This window comes from Metopolophium dirhodum, chromosome 8 (genome assembly GCF_019925205.1).
Source record: "Metopolophium dirhodum isolate CAU chromosome 8, ASM1992520v1, whole genome shotgun sequence".
In the NCBI taxonomy this organism is placed as follows: domain Eukaryota; kingdom Metazoa; phylum Arthropoda; class Insecta; order Hemiptera; family Aphididae; genus Metopolophium; species Metopolophium dirhodum.
In genome coordinates this window covers 33,220,180-33,245,036 of record NC_083567.1, presented here as the reverse complement: position 1 = coordinate 33,245,036, position 24,857 = coordinate 33,220,180, and the positions used below count along the sequence as shown (strand labels likewise).

Sequence of the window (24,857 nt, the reverse complement as noted above, 5' to 3'; positions counted from 1 at the left end):
AATGACATATCGATTTTATATTTTATTGTTATTTGACTTTGTATTTGACTTACAAAATAAACAAAAAATGTTGTAAATTTAAATTATGTTTAAATTGTTTTGGTACAATATTTCGACAAATCGATATGTCATTCCCTTAAAAATATTATTTTCTATCTTTTTTGTATAGGTAATTTTACTCTAAGATTACTTAAAAACATAGAAAAAATGATTTTTCATAAATGCGTTTTGTCTATGTTGCGCGTGGGCGTCTTGATATATATATATTTGATTATATAAATATATATTTTTATAAATTATAATTTTTTCTTTCATGTAAAAACCCGATATATTTTATTGATTACAATAATTTTAAGATACATAGTTTATGCTACTAAAAGTAAAAATATTATAAGTATGGGACTATGTACAACATATATTATTTTATTTTATAGTCGATTAAAATCAAAAATATAAAACTATTCAGTATGTCCATGTATATTATTTAATTTTCAATAAAATAATTCCCTTGGATAGTTTAAGACTTTTTTGGGGGGGGGGGGGGGTTGAAGCTTTGACAACTGAGGTCATTAGCCTGTGGAACTGTGGGCCGTGGGGGAGGTTACTGTAGGTTTTGAACACGTTTTATTTGTTTTGGCAGAATTTTCTAAGTGGGCACCCGTAGGTATCTGCCATGCTCAGGTGGGAGATGGCGGCCTCTCTCTCCGGACACGGTGACTGCCCGAAGAAAAATGCTGCTCGTGGTTGAGCTCGAACCGACAACCGACGAATTAGTCCGCTCGGCCACTCCGCCCCCCTTAAGACTTTTATCAAAGACTGAACAGAAACTAAATTGAAATGTTAAAAAAAATATATCCTTTTAATAATTTGATATTATTATGACTTGTAGATTCTAGAATACACGTATAGGACGTATAATTACCTGTGTACATTTTTCAGCATATTATAGAATGTATATAACTAGTAGCTACTAATAACTACTTATTTTTTTTCCAATCTTAAGTTTTACTAACGTGGGATAAATAAAAAATTTCAATGCGCAGAAACGTTTCTAATTTCTTACGATTTTTTGAAACTTTTTATAGAAATCATATTACGAGTACTTATCTTTACAGAACCTCTTAAATTCGTAATATACTTGCTATTGTAAGAATATAATAGTGGCGCCATCCATCAAGAAATATCTTAACTAAATATACAATATTGGTTTTAAAATACAATACGTACAAACTTGATATTTGGAATACTGTGGTCCCTCTAATGATCTGGATATGCAATAAGAAAGGATTTTCTGATATTCGCTTTTTAAATAGGTGGTAAAACAGAGATCTTAAGATTCACGGTGGAAATCGAAACTTTTTTTTTGTTTATTAATGGTGGTTGCCTTTGGTTGCAGGTTATATATGCGAATTATTTCACAAAGCTAGGTACAATTACGCCGGTTTGTCCGTAAAAATAAAATACAATAACCCCCCAAAATATACTAATGTATGAATATTAAATACTCCTAAAAATCCGGGATGATCGCCTATGACTTCAATACTATTTTTGGTACACAGCTGTATACAAATTTTTTTTCAACTACAAAGCTATACTATAATACAGGCTATATTTTATCACCCACCTCGTTGTGTTCGCAATCTACCGCAGGTAGATTGCCTACCTGATAATATACTGTTCGCATAATATGATTTACACCCAAAAGGAGTTAATTAATCAGTAATCACAATTATTTTCCCGGGTTATTCAGCTAGTATATATTATACCTACATATATTGGCAATTACGTATTACGGTTTCTATATTGTTAAAAAAAAAAGTACCTATTATTCGGCTCTGAATCCTATATGTTGGGATCCGCTTTTACAGATAATATAATCGAGTAAAAAACTTATCCTAATTTATTATTACGACTTTACGAATTGCGAATTTAGGGCCATTATTGTATATGGTCAAAAAACATTGTCCTAAGTGCTTTTTTAAAAGTTCTTGGCAGTACAATTAATAGGTAATGTAAAACTTTTATTTTACAAAAGGGTTCTTACTTCTAAGAAATAATGTATATTGATGTTTTCGTGTCCGATCGTTGTGACCGAAAACAGCATGATAAGTGTATTTGTCATTAACATTAAATAAAGTTCTTATTTTTTATTCATACATTTTGGTAAATTTGTTGTTGTAGATAAATCAGTTCGAAGCATTTTCAGCGGAAGGTCTCTTCACCTACTTACAACCAATAGACACACTTCATGAAAATATAAAATTTACAGATAATTTATATAGTAGTTTACAGAAAGTTAAAAAGAAAATCAATAATAATATTATCCTATTTATGATCGTTGAACCCATTTAATTTTTAATAATAGGTACCTACATCCCTAAATTCATGATTCATTATTTTAACCTTTTTCTTTGAGAATTTTAAATAATGTATAATAATTGTGTAGTATGTGGCTATAGCCTATAGCACATACTCTAAAATAGATTATTGTCACCTCAAAATAATATTATTTAAGAGAATAAATTACGAGAGTGAATAATTTAAAATTGTTATACAATTTTAATTTAGTTTGATTAGTATCACAGAAAAAAAAATTGTACAGGTGTTGTGTAATTTTTATGGCGTGGGATTAGAATATTATATTTTTGTAATATTTTGTTTAAATTTTATGTTGAATTCCATAAAACTGATAACATGTACCTATACAACCATATTGCTCTGATGTTCATCGCTGATTATCATTATACAAATATTACACACCTAACCCGTGTTATTGAATTTCACTGGATTTTTTTTATTTTCAAAATGTAGTGTGAAGTATAAGTATAAGTATATATGTATACTATGTAGTATAATGTTACAAGTATCGTGTATACTGCACAATATGTGTAAAATTATATATTGATACCAATGACAAAAAAAAAATTGTAATTCTCAATAATTTTGTTCGTTTCATCCCACACGTAAATACAATATTATATTCACTACAGTGCAGTAACATAATATGTATAATAACATACATCGATGTCATCCACTTCCAGCTACAGGTGTATTCAATATAATATTTACCAAAATATTATGTAAGTACCCTTGACGAATATCCGAGCAAAATAAAATCGAAACCAAATAGTTCTTACTCGAAATAATACCCGCACACTGTACAACACTAAGATGATAAAATTATCGAAAATTTAATTTTTAAAAAATGAGGAGGCCAACGATTTTTTGATAAAATACAAAAATGATTCAATATGTAAACTCCTTCCTCGCTAAATATTTATTTATTTTTCCAAATCGTTCATATTATTAGTCGTTGTCAAATATTTGATGTTCATCGTCATTTTATACCGATCCTCTAAAAAAAAATTATTACTACACGCGCATTATAGTATATTTTTAATTTTGTTGAGCGTGATGTGGGTGTGCCGTTCCCATTTGATGTGATCTTGTACCGTAAATAAATGATTTAAACACTGTAATTTTCCTTATTGAAAACACCAGCTGTCTGCAATGCGTACACTATAGATGGAAATACGAAAATAAGATTATTGAATCTAATGAAAAGTGTCCTAAAATATAAAATATAGTGTATGAGAAAAAAGAAAATTACAATTTGAAAATCGATTTTTGTCGAAAACCGTGTGTGTGTGTGTGTGGGGGGGGGGGGGGGGGGAGGGAGACGATATAGTAATCCCACATAATATTATGACATAGCATATAACCATATATAACGACTCTACTTGGCGTTTGCCGCCCTGAGCGCATTGACGCCCGAATATGAGACCTTGAGTACGGACAGGAACAGTGGCAGGTTGGCTATGAACACCTTGCCGACGGTCAGCTGCAGCGGCGTCTGCGTCCTGGACATGACCATCGACAGCGACTGGCGGAAGCGCACGGGCTGTGCGTACCACGCCGCCGAGTACGAAGCCCTCAGCAGGCCCACGTGCGCGTCCTCGACCATGCTGCCGTACATGCAGAATATGAACAGCTCGGCCAGGTAGTTGGAGAGCGTCAGCAGACCTTTGACCATGACGAACCGGTTGCCCACGAATATCATGTTGAACGCCGACAGGCAGAAGTAGAGCGTGCTGAACATGAGCTCCAGCAGTATAATGTACCCGTAACTCTCGTTCAGCTGGTCCTTGAAGTGAATCAGCCGGTCGTGGAGCGTCGCGCAGTTCTTCACGTGGTCCGACAGCTTCTGTTCGGTGGTCTTGTCCGCGGACCGGTCGTACTCGACGATCTCGACCGCGTGCTCGACGTAGGCGGACAGTATCTGGAACTCGGCTATCATTTGGCTGACGAAGAACGAAAACGAACACATGATGCCGGTAATGATGAACTTTACGGTCACGACGATTAAGAACTGTATCACATACGAGAACGCATACATCCCGACCTGCAAACACGTAATGGTGATGAGGGGTTCTTGAAAAATCGACCATTCTATTGGGTAGGTATACATTATATAAGAAATATAGCACCCACACATGGGCGCAACTATAGGGTTAAAATTCCAAAACCTTTTTTGTCAGATTTTCAAACTTTTTGATTAAGAAAAAATGTAAATATCGAATCCACATGAATCGAAAAAAAAACTCAGAAATGTAGACAATTTAAAATATCAATATAAATATCTCAAAAAGACAAAAATATTTTTAGTTCTAGAAAATGCCAATATAAATATTAGGTCCATTCGGTTTTTCCCTATATGAATTACTGTTTTTCTTCCGGTTAAATTTTTGTTTTTCCTGATTATTTAGGTAAGTATCGCGAATTTTCTATTTTCAACTAATCTCTCCTCCCCCAAATTACTACCTAGATCCAATCTTCTACCATAAACAATTCTAAAAGTTAAAGCATTTTTACTCTTCCAAAACGATAATGATGACGGATACAAACAATAAAAAAACACATATTTGTAAATTAAATATATTGGTACATTCGTGGTTGGGGATGAAGGAAGGTATTGTCATTTACAATTGTAATTTTATTGAAAGTTCACTATAGATTTAGGATTATGCATGAAAAAATATTTATTGTTCTTTATTTACCAAGAACTAATGCTTCTGTGTATAACATATAAATATTATACCGAAGTACCCAACGAAGAGTATTTGTATCGTACCTGGTAAATATAAAAAAGTTTTGTTTTCATATATCCCAAATCCTCTAACAATGCTATTATATTATGTATATACGCATAAAAGGTTATTTTGTCAATATTTTATCATTAAAAGCTTATAAAAAAAAATGTATTTTTTATACTTTTTTTATTGTAACAAAATATTAAGAGTCTTGAATTAAATTGTCACGCTTTTTGGCCCCACAAAAAACATTTCATTGATATTTATAGAAAAAAACTAAAAAAATTTTAAATGTCCGTAAACAGCAAAACATGATTTTTTTGATAAAGGTGGATACCCTTTTAAGGAATCTTGTATTCAAAATCTTCGGTTTAAACTTTAAAATGAAAAATTTTTAGGAATTTCTAACTCAAAATAATTTTCACATTTTAACACAATAACCTAGGAGCCTTCTATTAATTTTTCAAGCTTTTTTACCCAACAGATAAAATTTTATTGAAATTTGTAGAAAAAAAAACTAAAAAAAATGAAAACTGAAAATGTCTGAAAATCAGTCAAAATTTCATATACCTGCGGTCATTTGTTTTAGAGTTGCACCAAAAACCAAGGTTTTTTCGAAAACCGATTTTGCGTTAAAATTCCCGTTTTCCCTTAATTTTTCTTTCGTTTTTCACGTCGCGTTTGAAAACTATTGAGAAATTTTAAGTCATATTTTTGTTTATTTTAATTTGTGTATTAATTATTGATAAATAATTCTTTATAAGTTATAGATACATAATAAAATAAAATCAATATAATAATTCAATACAAATAATACATTATTTAATTTTGCATTTGTAATAAATTGTTTATCTACTTTGACCCCCCAAAGTACCAACTAGATTCACTTTCCTATCAGAAAAGTTACTGTTGAAGAAAATCCAAGCACTTTTACTGTCCTAAGAGGTGATGACAGACACAAAAAAAAAACACACATCATTGTAAAATCAATACATTCATCGCTTCGCTCAGAATCTAAAATTATTTTGGACTCAATACCATGATGTAACTAATTTATTTATGTCACGATTCATACGAAAAAGTAAACACTAATATTAGGCCTAGGTATGTAAACAATACCATTTTTTTTATTTTATATTCACCTGACTTGTGTCGGCCGGGAACCACAGGACCACCATCTGCGTGCTTTGCGAACCCAACTTGACGTCGGTGAGACTGGCGGCTGCCAGCGGCACCATCCCCGTGGCCGGTATCTCGAACAAGACCAGTGTGAGATACGAGACGATTACTTTCATCGTGAAGTCGCCATAGGACGTGCGTATTGCCGCCATCTTGCGCTTGAGTGCATCCGGCATGGGCCTGTTGTAGCCGGGAAACTCGTCGACGACCATCAGCAGCATGGTCCGGTTGAAACGTTTCGTCCGGATGGCGAACGTGATGATGGCCAACATGAACACGCATATCACGAAGTACGTGAACGACTCGAGCGCTTTTTTATTGTCGGCGATCAACACCGAAGTCATGGTCATCCCCGACGTGATCATGATCGTCGAAAACTGAACGGTCCTGAGCACCGTTTCGGTTCTGGACAGACGGTCCGAGGACGAGTCGAAAAACACGCTCCATCTGATGCAAAACTTTTGGAACGGCGTCAGGATGAAACGTTCGGGCTTCTGCATCACGTCTACCGCGCCAACAAACGGCTGGCCGGATGGCATACAATAAATAATATGATATACACCTACATAGGTAAACCCGTGAGATGTTATGTTGTGAGTATACCTGACACATATATTGTATAATAGTAATAAAGTATAATATACAATGTTCATATTATCAAAAATGTTTCCAGCTAAAGTCAATGTATCGTAACGTTTATTAACACTGATGCGGTAGAATCATAATAATATATAATAATATCATATAAAAATACTTTTGAAATAGGTACAATTACAATTCAAAAATATTTTCAATACTTCTTTTCCAGTTGTCCAAGACCAGAATTTATTAAGAAAAAATCCTTTTTTTTTTGGGCTTATAAGTTTATTTCTATAATTGAGTTGAGACATAGTATCAAATATCAACATACGTTCCCCAAAGGATTTAGCATAAAAGACAGTATATTTCGAGTCCACCATCACAGTTAGGTCATATATCCATTTTCACAAAATCGAATTTTTATTTTTATGTATAGTTTTGATGGCCCTTTCTACTGTAAAAATCTTAAGATTTTAAACCTACCTCTGGTATATGATATTTAGTTTAAAATGTAAAAATGAGGTGTAGTTTCGGTAATCGGAATAAAAATCCTCAGGAAAAAAATCCCAAGATTACAATATTACTCACAACCGCATGCAAATGGTTGAACAAATATTTTTTAAACGTTAATATTAGTAGGTAACTATAACCACCACATTATTAATATTTAATTAGAAATACGTATATTATATTATATTAGACTGTATTATCTCATTCAAAAGAATTGTATATAGTGATAATAGAATATTAATGATAATATAAATAATATTTTGTTTTAAATTACAAAAATTTGCAAATTTAAAAAAAAACGTAGTTTAAAATTTTAGAAAATTATTTATAATGCTATATGTATTCATTTTTTGAATGATATAATATAGTAGTATAAAATATTATTGTTAATTTTTCGAAAATTTTGTATAGTATTATATATTATATTAATTTTTTGAATGATATGATATAATATAGTATAATATAATATAATATAATATAATATACGTTTTTGTAATTAAATATTAATAATGAGGTAATTATAGATACTAATTAACGTTTAAAAAATATTTGTTCAACCATTTGCATGTGGTTATGAGTAATATTGTAGTCGGGGGATTTTTTTCCTGGGATTTTTATTCTGTAATTCGTAGTTTCAAATCCACGTATTTTCCATTACTGTTTTTATTTGTATGTTTTCTGTTTTTACATACTATCTTAATATGTAACTGATCGAAGAATCATTTCACCAAGGCCTTTTTTAGAAAAATATTTTGTATTATTTACTATAAAATAATAAAACATGTATTTCGAGTATAATTTAAAAACTTTATTTTAAAGCATAAAAAAGTACTTACTTTACGAGTATGCAAATGTCCACTTTTTACGAATCACACTGCTGACCTACTGATTGTACCATATTGTAGAAACGTATGTCTGAACACCTATTGAGTTCCGTGACGACAAGAGTTATAATATATATCCCACATATTATTTTCTGTCTGTAATACTATTAAATAATTATACGTTTTTGTTATACTATATAGACTTTTGGCATAATATATTCTTCGCGTAGATAATATAATATTATATACCCAAAATATTATTTGTTTTAGCTGTTTGTCTTTTAACGTTTGTGTTGTAGCACGTGCATAATATCTTGTAAATTATTACGTAGAAAATCGTTCGGGTCGAATATTTGATGTGTCTCAACTCAAACTGTATTTTTACACCTGCCGTAAATAATAAGACCCATATAAACATGCTACACGATCTGTGTCAATGCCTCAAGGACATAATAGTATACGTAAATTATTAATTTGAACGAGAAAAATTATCGAAAACTTTTTTCACCCAAGGCGAAATGTTTACTTTCCATGTTTTGTACACTGAAAACAAATTTAATACATAATCATATGAGTAGGTACAATGAAAGCATTACACACTTCGTCTCAAATGACTCACGTGGTTTTTATCAATGATATTATTGCGGTTTATCGCCATTATGCAATACGTTATTACACAAATATAAATAAATAAATACAACTAAAATATTTCATACCAATCATCTGTGACAATTTATTTTCCATAATTATTTTCAAGCTAAATATTATAGGTAATCCTTAATTTAACAATCAAATAAACCTAAGATAATAACATTTAATGATATTTAGCTAACATACAATACACATATCATATTATAATATATCGTATCTGCATAACTATAAAACGTACCTAGTTATTTTCATTTCCTAGGGTAAACCTACTAAACAATATGCGAATGGGAGTCTACATGAAATACATCATCACTGTACCAAACACGTTATTATAATACTAATTGTTTTTAATATTGTAAATAATTTTCAATTATTACGTTTACTTATACTATTTGAATTTTCACTGCATTTAAGAATAAAATATATATTGCGATATACATTCATCGTGTATACAACTGTTTTGTATGTATAATGTATGATGATCATTGATCATAAAAAATAACACCAATATTATTTAAATTTGAACCATCTCATGGAGATTAAATATAAATTACTTGTTTAACATATTATATTTATTTTATACATTCACAAAAAATAAAATAAAAAGAATCGATAAAGGCAATGACTCTGTAGCAAAATATTCAAAAACAAAAATCAATATTTTGTCAAGAACATTATAACTATTACTCGTATCATAATGAATCCAAAAAAGTAAATATAGGAGACTTTAAGTAGCGTATTATATTAACCTATGTTTTTACCGACTATATTATGAGAAAAATTTATAAATTATGTATACACTTAATAGGTATTGTGTTTATATAAACTCGAAAATCAAAATTAATAAATATTATCGTATAATATTATAATTCATAATATAATACCCGTAAACATTATAATGACTATAACGACCAGATATTCACACAAACAGTTTATTTACTTATTTTTCTTGCGGCTTTTTGACGGAATAATAATATGATATCTACGATCAAAAGTCGTTGAACTGTATGGTTAGTTCACAGATTGTACCGGATTATCGTGTAGGTACATGTACATAAATACAAACTGAACTTTTAAAAGGAATAATTACAACTCATACGTCTTGTCACCATTTCGCCTTTAAGTATTCTTGTCGTTAATATCGCTGTCATTGCACAACGTCGTGGTAACTGTGACGTTCTCTTTGACCAGACCGTCATCGTTCGTATTACCGTTCTGGGCGGATTTGAACAATGCCGCTTTGTTGCCAATAGTCGATTTTCGATTCGCTCTTGTTCGCACGGTCAATTTGTGCCACGTGACCACTCTCACCGAAGCTACAGATTCCCCGACACCCTGTAAACGTAAACAATCACATACACGTTTAACTTTTGTTTTGAATAATGTTTTTGTTTTTGTAATTTCAAAACTATTGTATGTAACTTTGTGTTTTGAAATCATAACCGCACAAGGGTAATAAATAATAATTTTTTATCTCAGGGCTTGTCATACGTAAATATTATATCATTATTACTTATTACTAGGGAAATGGAGTATGGATTTATTGCAAAGTGCATGATGTATTAGCTGTAAAACCTAAGTCCATTAAAGTTTAAATTATGAACTTAACATTACCTTACTGTATCAACGAACTAAATTATTCTCCCAATATGCGGTTTATTGCCGTTATAACTGGTATAAATATATATAATATAATATATTATATATAAATACTGCTATCCATCCACATAATTATGACTACCTATCGTATTACTTAATATTTTAAACAATGTAATACGTTCCATTTTTATCCCTCAGAGTATAATACACATTTTATCTTTATATTTCTTAGTGTTAAGGTTATTACAACAATGTTATTATAGTTAACAATAGTTTTGTTGGTTTAGTCTCAATTGTGGTAGCTACACATTATATTTTTATAGCGAGTTATTCCGTCTGGTATAGTGGACCAAAATTTCAAAATAAGTGTATAGCTTATATTTAACTGTAGGATCCACTATTAAATACTTGCAAGTATATAGCCCGCTACCTAGTGCAACAAACTGCCACAAAGGTGGTAGTAAAGTAAACCCGTATCAAATACATTACCGTGGAATAGTACGAGATTATTTTTGGCATAAAAAAAGGCTGTTAAACTACCAAATCGATATGTAAAGAAAATTAGGTGCTTTTTATTTATGTTAGCCCAGTGGGGAATTTAAGGGGGGGCAGAGGGGCCTGCCTCCTCCATCATAGCTTATTAGCTGTGCTATATATGCTAAATATAGTTATAAAATAAAACTTAAACTAATACTTTTAACTTTTATACTTATAAGTTATAAGTATGCACATTTATTGTGCATTATAATTATTAGATAATATGAAATTCCTTAAAATCCTAGATCCACCTCTGTAAATTAATGAAAAAATAGTCGAAAAAAGAGTCTCAGACCTCAATGGTGATATAGTGTACTTTTGTGCTACTAACAATAAGTTGTTCAAATAATAACATTTACAGAAATCTAAAAATATTATAATATTTCACCAAATGAATTTTTTTTAAAGGTACCTGTAATGTATTATTATAGGTAGATATTAATATATTATTTAATGCGATAAGATGGGATGATGTGATAACTCACTCACCAATACATCAGAACCGTCAACGAACTTATTTTGTTCACATTTTCATCTTTTCGCATCATGTTATGAATTATATCAAGATGTTGTTAAATAAAATAAACTCGTTAAACATAAAAGAAAAAAAAAATGAAGTTACCCAGAATTATACCCAGAATTATAAGCAATTAAAAAAAAAATATTAAAAGTGGCTTGGCGTGGCTTAATGGCTGAAATCAATCACGCAATGTGATTGAGAGTAAGCAACGGCCCCTGCTATTAGTTCCCGGATGGGTCCATAGTGGCACAAACCTTGCCACACTTACACATTACACGTGTTGCCAACCAACCGTAACCCCTACAATGTAGTTAATGGCCATAGTTGTCGGGCTCCAGACAAAATAAAAAAATATATACATTAAAAGAAAAGAATTAATTAAAAATATATTATTATGATAAAAATTCAAAAGACGGAGAATTAATTATGAATCATAACAAAAAAAAATAAATAGTTTTTAAGGAAAATAATATCTGGAAACTTGCTGAAGTATAAAACGCCATAATGCACTAAGGTCCAAGGCTCAGCCTTCAATTCTGCGTTTTTTTCTAGACTTTACTGAACGCCCGTATGAACCAATTGAATGTTAACACCCGAATAATGACAGTTATTAAAAACCCGAACGTTTGTTTACATTTTTTCCCGGTGCTCAAACACCCGACCTGAATACATCCAGCACCCGAAACCCGAACAAATGATTCGGGTGCTAAGCCTGATATAATACGTGACCCGAAAGTGCTCGGCCGGACGGTTATAGCCGTCAATTAATCATTTATAATATACGTAATAATTGTATAATAAATACGCGTATGCAGCGCTGTCCAGATACAGAAAATAGTAATAATAATATTGTATCACATTATTCAAACGTCGTGATTACAGCAAAAGGGACCGGACTGAAGTGCTTACCGTCGATGTCTGATGGTCCTTTTGATCATCGTCCTTCCGACGGAAATCGCAGGGGAAAACTTCGGAAAAGTCAGGTAAAAAAAAAAAAGACGCTATCGAATGAAAATATACTCTAATTACCTGCAGGCGCGTCCCCGTACAGGCGGTGGGAAAAGAAGAGAGCGTGGGCGGAACAGACGGACCAGCAGCGTGAGCCGGTCGTCGTTCGTTGGGTTAATTGGTGGTAGGTAATAAACGTCATATTAAATAATAATAATTAATCAAACAAAATGCGATCGCGGGCAAAAGAGAGGCAGAGTGTGTGAGCGGCGATGGAGCTTTCGCAAACTGATGCATAATTATTATGCCCTATATATATATGCCCGGCGACGTATACTTGAATATAATATGTTGAATATCGGATGAACTCAACTTAAAACCGAACGTTACAAGTTTAATTAAATTTATATATTGCAAACTTCACTACATAATATATAACTGTAATATCGTAGACCGCAATATTTATATTGATTGGTAGATAGCCTTAAAGTCATTTTCCAATTAATTGCATTTTAAACAGCATTTCGTGGTATTTCAAATGTATTTGTAAAGGATTTATACTACGTTCAATTCAAAGCAATAATTATTACTTACACACATAATGGATCATACGCGATAATATAATGATGTTCACAAATCAATGCTATCAAAGCTCATACGATAAGAGCAATAACAATTTACAAAATAATAATGTACGTGTATCATCCGTATGCGGTACGTCATGCAGTACCTACCTGAATACCTACACAACATTGTTATTTGGCTGAGAAAATTATAATTTATAAGACTGCTTCTTAATCCTATGTACTGCATAATAATATGTAGGTACATCATAATATTTACAGTATGTATGGATAATTTAAACATATATGACTAGTCGAGTCTTAGCAGATTTGCCGGATACCGAATAGTCATCATGTAAAGTAATGCGTTCCCATAAAGTTTCCTATATAACGAAAAAAATCGAATGAAACGTTCCAAAACATTTAATAATTCCGAGCGTAGGGACCATGTTTTAAATTCGCAACGTACCTATGGCCGTATGGGTTTATGTTCATTTTATTATATGGATCTGTACAGTAACGATATCATGTTAAATGTGTCATTAAATTGAATAGCAAATATATTGGATAAACGCACGTGAAAAATTCATATTTATTTTATTGATAACTTAACCATGCGACATTATTGTTATGTGTATTGCGTTGTACTGTCTAAATATCTAGGTATCTATAATATGTATAATATTTTGAGGACCTGTTGTACTTACCAACTACAGATAAAATCAGATATTAGTATTTAATAAATAAATAATAACTAGGTACTCTCGTAAACTCAGATAAAACCATAATTAATTAATTAATAATTATTATTCATATCAATTATGTGGGTTAAAATATATTTTAATAAGTACCTACAGTGGCTACTTCATATTTTAAATATGTATGCATTTATTTATATTGTGATTTTTTAAGTGGACACATAGAGTCATACGATGATTACAAAAAAAAAAATATAAACACTATAGACTTACATATCACTAATTAGTATAATATAGAATTTTGCATATTTTTTGGAGAGTACAATAGTAACTAAAGATAAAAATGCATTACACTTTCTGGAGATTAAAATACTATTTTTATATCCTATATTTTTGCATATTTGAATATTATTACTTTATATTTATTTTTTAAATGCAAATTTTATTTCTGTGTCGGGTTTAAAGCATAATATATTATATTTTGCAGTTATAACAACTATTTCAATACAAATTTAGCAAAAATAATAACAATATTGTTGATAATACAATTTCTAATACATCAGTTATATTCAAATAACAATTTATTTTTGATCTATAATCAAACAACTAAAACAAAATATATCTTTCAAATTTGGCAATGTATTAAGAAACAAAATAAAATAAATAATATGTACCAACTATTAAAAATATAACTACTGATTAAGTTATTTTGTATTTAAAAAAAGTCATAGGTAAGTATATAGGTATGTTACAATATTAGGTACATAAGTACATTCCTACCTTAGACGTGTACGCCCTCACGACCTAATTGTTTAATTAATAAATGCATAGAATTAAGCCACCCCAATAACTTTGTCATAACTCCATAATAATAAGAATTAATTTTATTTATCATACTTAGCAAAACATATTGTACATATGTACATATTGTAGATATAGATAGCGCAAGCTAGGATTATCTTATTATTGTATTTATAAATAAAATAAAAGTACGATCATTTATAAAATGTATATTTTATTAAGAGCATAATTTGATGCTAATTTAGGACTTCTATAACTCACATGTTAAATTAAACCCTTTATTAATAATGCTATTTTAAATCTTAAGAATTTGAATATTCATATATAAAATTATCTAAAATGGTTAAATCGGGTAGGTATTAAAATCCGTGTGTAGGATTAAAGCAGCAAATTAAATTTCCGTTGGTAATGAAATGTATTTTAATCATATTCACGAGAAAAATAATAGGTAGTTTAAGTGTAATATAGTATAATATATTATATTGTAGTAGTATACCTACTTACAATTTAGGTACACGATAATATACCATACTGTGATACCTACGCATAATATTAACAGTGCAAAACGACAATGATAGCACACAATAACTATTATTTGTAATTTGTTTAGTCCAGGTGATATAAAAACACGAAAGTTAAGTTAAAAGTTAGCTTTTAGTTTTTAACTAAAAAACGTAAACTAGCTAAATAAATTACAAGATAAATATAAAATGGGGTAAATAATTGTATTCGAAATACGATTTTGACCGAAGAAGCTGATGGGTCCATCAGTCCATATTACTAAGTAAATTTCAAGATATGTTTATCCCAAAACCTTCGCATTTATAATATTATTAATATTTACTTATTATAAAATATGCACATATTATAATTTATTAGTGTTGTTAATTGTTGAGTCAATATCGCATTACCATAGAACGATGTGAATAGGTCCATGGTATAAATAGGCCATAGCATACAATTGAATTGATAATTTAATCGTGTAAGTATATAAAATATAATAATATACGTACTATTACAAATCTCCACGGAAAATATTTTAAAATTACAAAAAAAATAATTAAAATCGTTATTTTTTGTTTAAATATGTGACTAACTTCGTCCAAATTTAAACTTTAAATGTCTATAAAAAAAAATGTTTTGTTTAATATATTTTTAGATTTTAAGTTTCCAACATGAGAAACTTTGTAATACATTTTCAAGCCTTGGCTATAAAAATTGATCGTAATTTTATAAACATTTAAATGTATAATAATTTGCAAATTTTGGTGATTTTAAAGAAAAGTCATTTATATTTATCATAAATATTTTTACTTAGCTTAAATGACAACATATTAGGAACCTGTACTAAATTGTCAAGCTTTTACACCGAGTGGGAAAATGTTTTTGATATTTATAGAAAAAAACAAAAAAATTGGACATGTCAAATATTAAAGTATTTACGGTTACCTATTCATTTTTGAATTAAAACAAAATATGAAATTCAATATTTTCAAAAATTGATTTACCTTATAACAAAATCATTTTTTTTACTAGAAATCGTGTACACATACATAAAAACCACAATTAATTGTAAAATCAATAAATTCATCGCTTCATTCAGAATCTAAAATAAGAACTAAATTTAATTAAAATCATGTATACCTATTATATATTTTTTTTACCGAATGTTTACAACTTTACAAACTATGTCAAATGTCAATGCACAATAATCAAATTTGATAAAAGTATTTATGTGTCGTAGCCACTAGGTAAAATTGAAATGGCTTTTTCACACGTCGTGAACTGGTCTCATAAAATTCACATCGTGTAACTTTCACAATGAGGTTATTCATTTTGTGAAAAAAAAACATTTGCCACACACGTTATTATTTATTTTACGTATAGGTAAGTATACGATATTCACTACAATTATTTATTTATTTATTTGTTTTGATACCATTCACAATTTTATACAAATATAATAAAACAAATTGAATTAATTATTTAAAGATACGTAAATCTATACATATAAAAATATTTAATTTTTATACATATTACTATTCAATTTTACAACATTTATAAATATTTAATAGCTATTCAATTTTTCAATATTCATGAATATTAAGTCATCTATACTAATAATAAATCAAAAAATTTTTTTTTGTGTAAACGATATATTTCTGAAACTATTCCGACTATTAGTCCGATTTGAAAATTATTTTGCGTAAGATAGTCCGTTTTTTGAGGACAGTCATATCACCACGGAATTTAACTGATTAATGGTAAATTACATACTATAAATTTGGTTTCAGCTAATGAAAATTGAAAATTTTTTTGTTTATTTTATATATATCATAATGATTGCTATTGGTTACAGAAAATAAAATAGTTATTATGATTGGATAAAATTTTTTTTCTTATATATTCATAAATATAGGTGGCTTACTATTATTGGGGAAAAACCTTGCTTTTTTCACAGTCAATATTATTATGTGACGCATGTTATAGAGTGGAAACGTCTTACGTCTACACAATTTTAAGTACATTCTACTAACAGCAAGACAAAAATATATATCGTTTGAACCGCAGAGCAGAGCTTTAAAAAATTGACTTTTTCAATTATTTTATATCATATTTTTTATTTTATTTATACTACGTATCACAATATAGGTATTTGTAAGGTATTCATATTTTATATACTCTGTGTTTTTGAAACGTACATGATAAAATGTATGAGCCACTCACTCGTCTGTTCGTCTGTTTGTCGTAGAAATGCTTCGAAACGGTTGAACTGATTTTGACAGGGTATACTCAAGTATTGAAAATGTCACCATACTGTGTATTTATAACGGAAAACAATAGATAGGTAAATTAAACACCAGATTGTTCATCTCGGTCAAAATTGTTCAGAAAGTGAGTGGCCCTGACGCCGATGACTACCTGAAGTTGTAAGTTAAAATAATAATTTTATACCGGGTGAAGTCATGTTATACAGCTATTTTTATTAATATATTAGCTAGTTTTGAACACCATTACATCGAATATTAAATAACGAATCGTCAACATTTGTTCAATTCGTTATTAAATTGTCATTTTTTTATGGGCAACAGAGTGCTCGTGATCAGAGGTAGTATTATTAAGAAATTATTATTATTATTATTTAAGAAAATCAAATTAAAACAGAAAAGGTTAAAGTGAAGTTTCATAATACATTTTGATTAATCTACCCCAATAAGTGTAGCTTGTGGTGGGACAAATGAGTTACTTGTTTACAAACTTAAAATATATACATATATAAAAATATACATAAAATACACGTTAAAAAAAATACATTTGTATTTATTTGCTGTTACATTTCATGAGATACATTTTAAAAAAGCACATCGTTTGGCATGCACTTTTATACAGGCAACTTGGGAATCTCCTAATACAACTCGACCAGTTTCACGCAAAATTAATTATTTCTCTTTGTCAACTTGTTTAGCTGAAACAAAATTTGTATTGACAAGCTGCATATATTCTAGAGAATTGAACAGTGAATGAAAATTAACAGAATTGAAATGTGTGAATGTGATCTATATATCAATTAGGCATATTTTATCAAAACCATTAAAATCTACACATTCCAGATACCCATGAGTTTAATAATAGATAACTATTTGGTATAAACTGTTCATGTTGTATGGGAGGGCAGCGGTCTTTTAGTCGTTCACGATGTTCTTGCTATAGAGCAGGTATTAAATTATGTAAATTCAATCAAAACCAATTATTGTACCTATATACTTTCATAAATTCCCCTCTTTTTTTAAAAGAAGTATTTATATTTTTGTACGTAGATTTAATGGGAATTCATAGTTAAATTTTAAACACTACCATGTACAGTAAAATTTAACTGATCTTTAAATCAATATGTATAAAATCTTGTATGGTATATTAAATAAGTCATAACTCATATATAATCAATATAATAAAAATGAAAAACTGTCAGTTACCAACCGCATCACTTGAGAATGACCGAATCGGTTTGGCTTATTTTTTAAATATTTGTAATAGTCAAAAAGAGATTTTTACGGAAATACAAATAGGAATAAACGCCTGGAAAATTGAAAAATTAATGAAAAACTGAAAGTCCTTCTTTCCAAGGGATATTTGTATATGAATGGTTGACATTGATTACTCTGACAGATGAGGTAAAAACATGCATCAAATCGTTGCGTTTATTATAGCCTAGAGTAAAGAAATTATAACAACATTTATAAAATATTATATATATATATAATATTAGAACTAAAACAAATATGAGAGTTGAATGTATACAATTATATACCTACTGAAAAACTGCTTGACCGATTTTGTGAAAATTTCTAATTTTTCTCAGAAAAATGTAAAGAGTAGTGAGAACCACGTTCGATTTATACAAGAACTATATCTAATCTACCACAGGAGAATCGTCCGTCTCGGTCGAAAGCCAGGTACATCAAAGCGTATTTACTTGTGAACTGAGGTGTACTAAAACCAAGATACACCTATATTTTATATTTTTTTCATTTTTAATGGACGAAATCAGGTGGTTATACAGCCAGAAATGGATCTTGGTTCAACCGAAGTCAATAAACTCAAAAACTACTGGACCGTTTTCAATAAAAGTTATATCAATATAATTCTGAGACTTGGAGGGTATTTATTGCTTCTTTTCAACTCCAATAGGTAGCTAAAGGGTAGCTCACGCATGAATATTTTTACAGTTCATGAAAAAATAATATTTTTTTGTTTATTTATATATTAGTTACATCTTACATATTATATTACTACTATAATAGGTAGAATTATGACATATTTGACATTTATACATATAATTATAAAAAAAAAAAATCTTTGCACGGATAACGCCGAGTTAGCTAGTAATAAATAATAATAGTGTGGAGTAAATGTTTTATTTAGAAAATAGAATGAACATACTGTGAAAAAAATAACACAATATCAAATTGGAATGTTCATTAAATATTCCAGTATTTCACGAAGTGGCTAAAACATATTATATGCAACAACTTTTATTTTCGTAAAAACAATAATTTATACATCTATTTTAAATCAATGGAGTTTGTATTAGGAAAAAAATTAAACTAACGTGACTATAAAATTAATTATCTTGTTAAGAACTGCTTATCATGGAACGCATTTTAACTATTGAAGTTAAGTCACTTCAAAAAAAAAAAGCTACTTGTTGCACTAGACTAACTGGAAAAACGAGGAAAGTGAAAAGTGTTATTATTTCCAGGACCGTTCTTTCCGAGAGTGGGCCTCATGATTTTAACTTAGGTTTGAGGCCTCGTGTTAAAAAAATTATATTTAAAAATTGGTTTCAAAAATTATGTTGATATGATACAACATAAAAAATGTTGTTTCGTAGAAAAATAATGAAGGAATTTCTTAGAAATAAACTAGCGATATACTTGTAACATGTAATTAATTGTAATAATTAAATAACTGTTGTGGTCAACATGATAATAGGGTGAATACCTATTGTTATGCAAAAGCAATGGATACTTTCAGAAAACCCTACATCTGAGCTTATTTTGTTCCATGTACCTACTGCTCAGAGCCTGAATTTGCTTCTTTGAAGTATCAGATATGTCAATTATAGAAGCAAATAGACGAGGCTACATGGGTGCTAATATATTTGGACACAAAAAAAAATAATAATACAATTCTTTTATTCGGGTTATCCCGTGTTATTTAAATAATCGTAAATTCAAAACATTGTTCTGATGTATAAAATACAAATATAAAATTTAAAATAACTGTGCAGAAACATTTTTGGTTATTAATTTGTTCCACATAATTGTTTTCAAACCAATACTACTGATGATTCTAAATCGTCTGATAACAATTCGCCATTCGGACAACGATTCAATCGCTAAATCAATTTAATTAATTGGAATAAATGCTACTACCATTTTCACTAAAATTGAAAGATCATCATTGTTTCAATAATTTTATACAATCCCTAAATCACATATTTTCTTATAAACATTATTGGTTAAATTATAAAGATCGCATATATTTCAGCGTTAGGATATTAAATTATTATAGATTTTATTATTGCTTGATCAAAATCACAGGATATAGGAGTCAGATTTAATTCCGGTTTTAATCGGTGTAAAATTTTAAATAAATTATGTCTTTTCTTGTTTAAAGAGCGCATATTGGTGGTGAGCTTCTTAACTTTAAATCCCTGTATAAATTTGTGCTTTACAACTCACGTTTGTTTTTAGACCACCAAATATCTATAAGTGAGTCTTGAAACTTGACTTATCAAATATATATACAACCGTTTTTTACTAAAAAGGCATTGATCACGATTTTATTTTATTGATAAACTTTGTGAAAACATTTGATAGGTTGAAACAGAACATTTTTACTAATGATGCCATAGGCCACTTATGTCATAATATTAATATAATAATATGGTTAAATAAATAACTATTAAACTATTATAGTATTATACTTATTAGATAAACTTGAACGTGTTCAGGGTAAGTTACTTAATTACGCTTTTTTCTGTCTTATAATAGAACACAAACCACATGATTATTCCCCATCCTACGTCACTTAAAGCTCAGTACCTAGTCTATCCGATAGAAGAGTATTAGCCAACTTAAATGTCTTCAACAAACTTGTAAATGGTTCCATTTTTTAAATATAAAATTTAATTTAAAAAAAGTTAATTTTTTTAATTATAGTAAATAATAAAAAATAATAATAATTTAAATCGATTTCATAATAATTAATTTTTATAATAATATGAATAAATTTTAAAACACTCAAGGTGTTTATTTTTTGATATCCGTATTTTTTGTCTATAGTTTTTTGCGATATAGTTAAAATTACTCGGGAGTTAACATACATCCTTCAGGTAAACACAATTTTAACCCGGGAGAGTTTACACATTTCGATCAGGTAAACATATTTTTGATCTGGAAGAGTTAACTATTGTTATGTTTCCTTCGAATAAACAAAATGTTTACCCGGGAGAGTTTACCATTGGGAGAGTTTACTATACAATCGGGAAAGTTTACCACCACCCAAAGTTATTGCTTATTACAATCATTTAATATGTTATGTGTCAACACATTTCTAACTTTTAAGCTTATTCGGGTTCTGACTAGGTATCTCTTCCTTTTCCACAGAAAACCATTAGATACTTATTATGCCAGATTACAAATAAATAAATACATTTAATGGATCACTAAATGTAATGAACCAATCATGAGCTGCTTGATCATGTTTAATTGACCATTAGCGCATTATTGATTCATTAAATGTTTAGTATGATTGTGTATGCAACTTAACATTATTTTAATAAAAATATCAAAATTCATCGATAAATGACTGTATACGATTTGAGAAACGATACATAGAATCCCGTGTAAGTCATATTACTATAAAAAATATAGTACAATATTTTAATAAAACAACGAGATCCAGAAAAAAAATTAAAATACTAAAAAAAGTATTACCAGTTACATGTTACCTACTAACAAATTGTTTGTCATAGTTCAAAAACTGTTGTTTCTTGACATTTGAAATTATTACCGGTTGTTAAACTTGTTTTGATAATATATAGACTATAAATCTAAAATAAAAATTCATTATTTATCTAAATAATTAATATTTAAATGAAAAAACAGACACACACATAGGCACACAAGCACATGGAAATTGTTTCCATGATCTCAAATTTAAGAGCAGGGTAATTGTTTCCAATATAAGGTTAATCAAAAAGTTTATTGTTACAACATGGAAATAAAACGGTAATTCGAATCAACCACACAGCGTTTAGGTGCCCTAATGATACACAAAAGTTTAAAATAATTTTTGAATAATATTAAAATACCTGCTGTGGTTCTACGAGATTTTTTTTATTTTATTTCTTAATATATTTGTATTATATTTATACACATATAGGAGTCATCCTTATTCATTCAATAACTTACTTTTACCACGGATTGAGTAAACTGTAATATTGGGCATTCAGTTTGGTAATTATTTTTTTATTATATTTTTGCACAAACAAATACAAGTTTGAATTACCTCTCGTAATACGTTGCCCAATTCCTTTGTCGTTATTGGATTTAAATTTCATTTTATTTTATACAATCTCTTCAGTTTCAATTGTGTTGTCAGGTTAATACTATAAGATCCAAGAAAAATCTGTTAGTAAACTTATGTTCGATGCATTCGTTAATAAGTTAAAATTAATTAAAAGTTGTTTTTTCATAAACTTTAAGATTATTTGGTTCACAACTATTCTCTTCATGGGAATTTATTCTATTTGTATAGTCTATACTATATAAATTATACATAAATACTATACTATATACTACACGCCTGTACCTAATATAGTGTATAAAAATACAGTAATGTAGGTACTAATGTATTTTTTTTTTATTGAGGAAATTGAATTATACAATATACATTCACCTAACCTTTTCGCAGATACCCTTAACTTAAAATAAAAATAAATACAATAGTTAAACTGTAAAACAAAATGTAAAATAACTGTACAAGAATAAGAATAAGATGATAATAATAATAATAATAATGTTCTTTTCAATTTTTCAATAAACAGTAGGTACAATATACGATTAAGAATTACTCAAGCAAAACAATTTAATAAAAACAATATTAATTGGATTTTTAGATGGTTTCCTTGATTTTTAATATATGCAAATTAAAAAATAAATCGTATTATTAAACTTTATTATAAAAAGTTGATATTTTTGTAAAATAAAATAAATTATAAATTATTATAATTATTAATTATTAAATACTAATTTCTCTCATTCCTATTCATGTGTACCCACCAATTTTTAATGTTTTATTTATTAAACCATGATTTTTTAAATATTTAAAAATATGAGACATGATTATAATTAATTTCATATAAATATAATATAACACAAGTAGGTACATAATACAATTTATAAAAATTATTGTTTAACCACGTGTCTAAGTTAATTGATTTAACCCAATTATAAGTATACATAATTGAAACTAATTTAAGAATCACTTATTATAGGGGAAAAGATAGACCCTTGTCTGTCATCAAGGCAGAAAAAATTGGCTTCGACTTTTATATGATTAAAATTATAAGAAAAGTGAAAACTCAATACCATTAACCAAACAAGAAGTTTTTACTTTGTACCTTAGACCTTATTCAATTGACAACTGACAAGACGTTTAAAAACTAACTGTAGGTTGCCACTCGACATTTAATATGCAAATTACTAGGTAATTAAATACAAACTGATAAAAATCTATTATAAACTGTTTCACATGTCATAACGATAATTTGTTTACCTACTTGTATGGTGCACTATGCAGGAAGAAATAATTTATATTTTTAAACATAATTAAAGAAAAGACACGCAATCATCTAATGGCTAATATGCAGATGTTATATTAAAGAATGTACCTATGCTACAGTAAAATACGATTTTTACAATAGTCAAGTCAAATCAAAAGAAAAACACTCATACCTACTCATTATTTTAATGGAGATTAATTTTAATTAGACTATATTTATAATGGGGAGAAAGCGGTGGAGGAAGACAAATAATAAGACATACTTGCAGATACCTGGGGATGAAAACTACGATGAAGAAATATATCGATATAAAAGTATAATAAATTAGATACAGTTGTGATAAATCATTAACTTGTATAATCATTAAGATTTTGAATACAAGATTCCTCGAAAATGTAGTTATTGAAAACTAAAAATTACAGCTATAAATTAGTTATTTAAACAAAGATGAACGATTTCAGTTATTTTTTTGTAATTAAAAATTATTATTTATGGGGACTTGGACATATTTTTATGTTTCTTATCACGTTTAACTATACACAATGGCGTTTAAAAATATTTTGATTAATTTTATATACGCACCTACAAACCTATATTTACACCGTTCTATGGCAAGTCGTTATTGACTCAAAATGTATTGACAACAATATATGATAATATGATATTTAGAATTACAACCAAATAACATACAATTGTCAGCATATTGTTGTCAAATATCAAATGTCTATAAACATCACAAAAAGAGTCTAACTATTTTTAAAAATATACCATATATGTATAGAAAACATATGAATATTCCAAATATTTTTGAGTAGGTACTAGGTACTAGGTATTCGTTTTTTAATTACGACTGAAACTGAATAAGAAAATCAATTTTGTCGAAATCTGGTCTCGCGTAGAATTGACGTTTTCCCCATTTATTTAGAAAAGTACAGCATATTATTTATTTTGATTCCCTTTTGATACTTTTGTGCCAACTAGATTCACTTTCCTATCAGAAAACATA

The 24,857-nt window shown here is 28.8% G+C and overlaps 2 protein-coding genes across 3 annotated transcripts in view; both read right to left on the bottom strand.

Annotated features, from left to right (window-relative positions):
* Window positions 1–3,736: 3,736 nt before the first annotated feature.
* On the bottom strand, window positions 3,737–8,138 carry LOC132951307 (odorant receptor 4-like). The gene is made up of 3 exons (XM_061023129.1): window positions 8,051–8,138; window positions 6,233–6,831; window positions 3,737–4,402 (listed from the first exon to the last, which is right to left on the bottom strand). The coding sequence occupies exons 2-3, from the start codon at window positions 6,806–6,808 to the stop codon at window positions 3,737–3,739; spliced, it is 1,242 nt and encodes a 413-aa protein (XP_060879112.1). The 5' UTR covers window positions 6,809–6,831; window positions 8,051–8,138.
* Window positions 8,139–8,896: 758 nt separating this feature from the next.
* LOC132951305 (adipokinetic hormone/corazonin-related peptide receptor variant I-like) overlaps window positions 8,897–24,857 on the bottom strand; it is a 97,314-nt gene continuing 81,353 nt past the window's right edge. For both annotated transcript variants that reach the window (XM_061023126.1, XM_061023127.1), the window contains exon 8: window positions 8,897–10,168. In XM_061023126.1, the coding sequence (XP_060879109.1) occupies window positions 9,953–10,168 (216 nt within the window). In that variant the 3' untranslated portion in view covers window positions 8,897–9,952. The remainder of the gene's footprint in view (window positions 10,169–24,857) is intronic.

Excerpts from the sequence above, each read along its gene's own strand:
- LOC132951307 (XM_061023129.1), bottom strand. The coding sequence starts at position 6,808 with ATGCCATCCGGCCAGCCGTTTGTTGGCGCGGTAGACGTGATGCAGAAG. Across the intron at positions 4,403-6,232 it reads TCCCGGCCGACACAAGTCAG|GTCGGGATGTATGCGTTCTC; the intron begins GTGAATATAAAA and ends ACGTGTTTGCAG.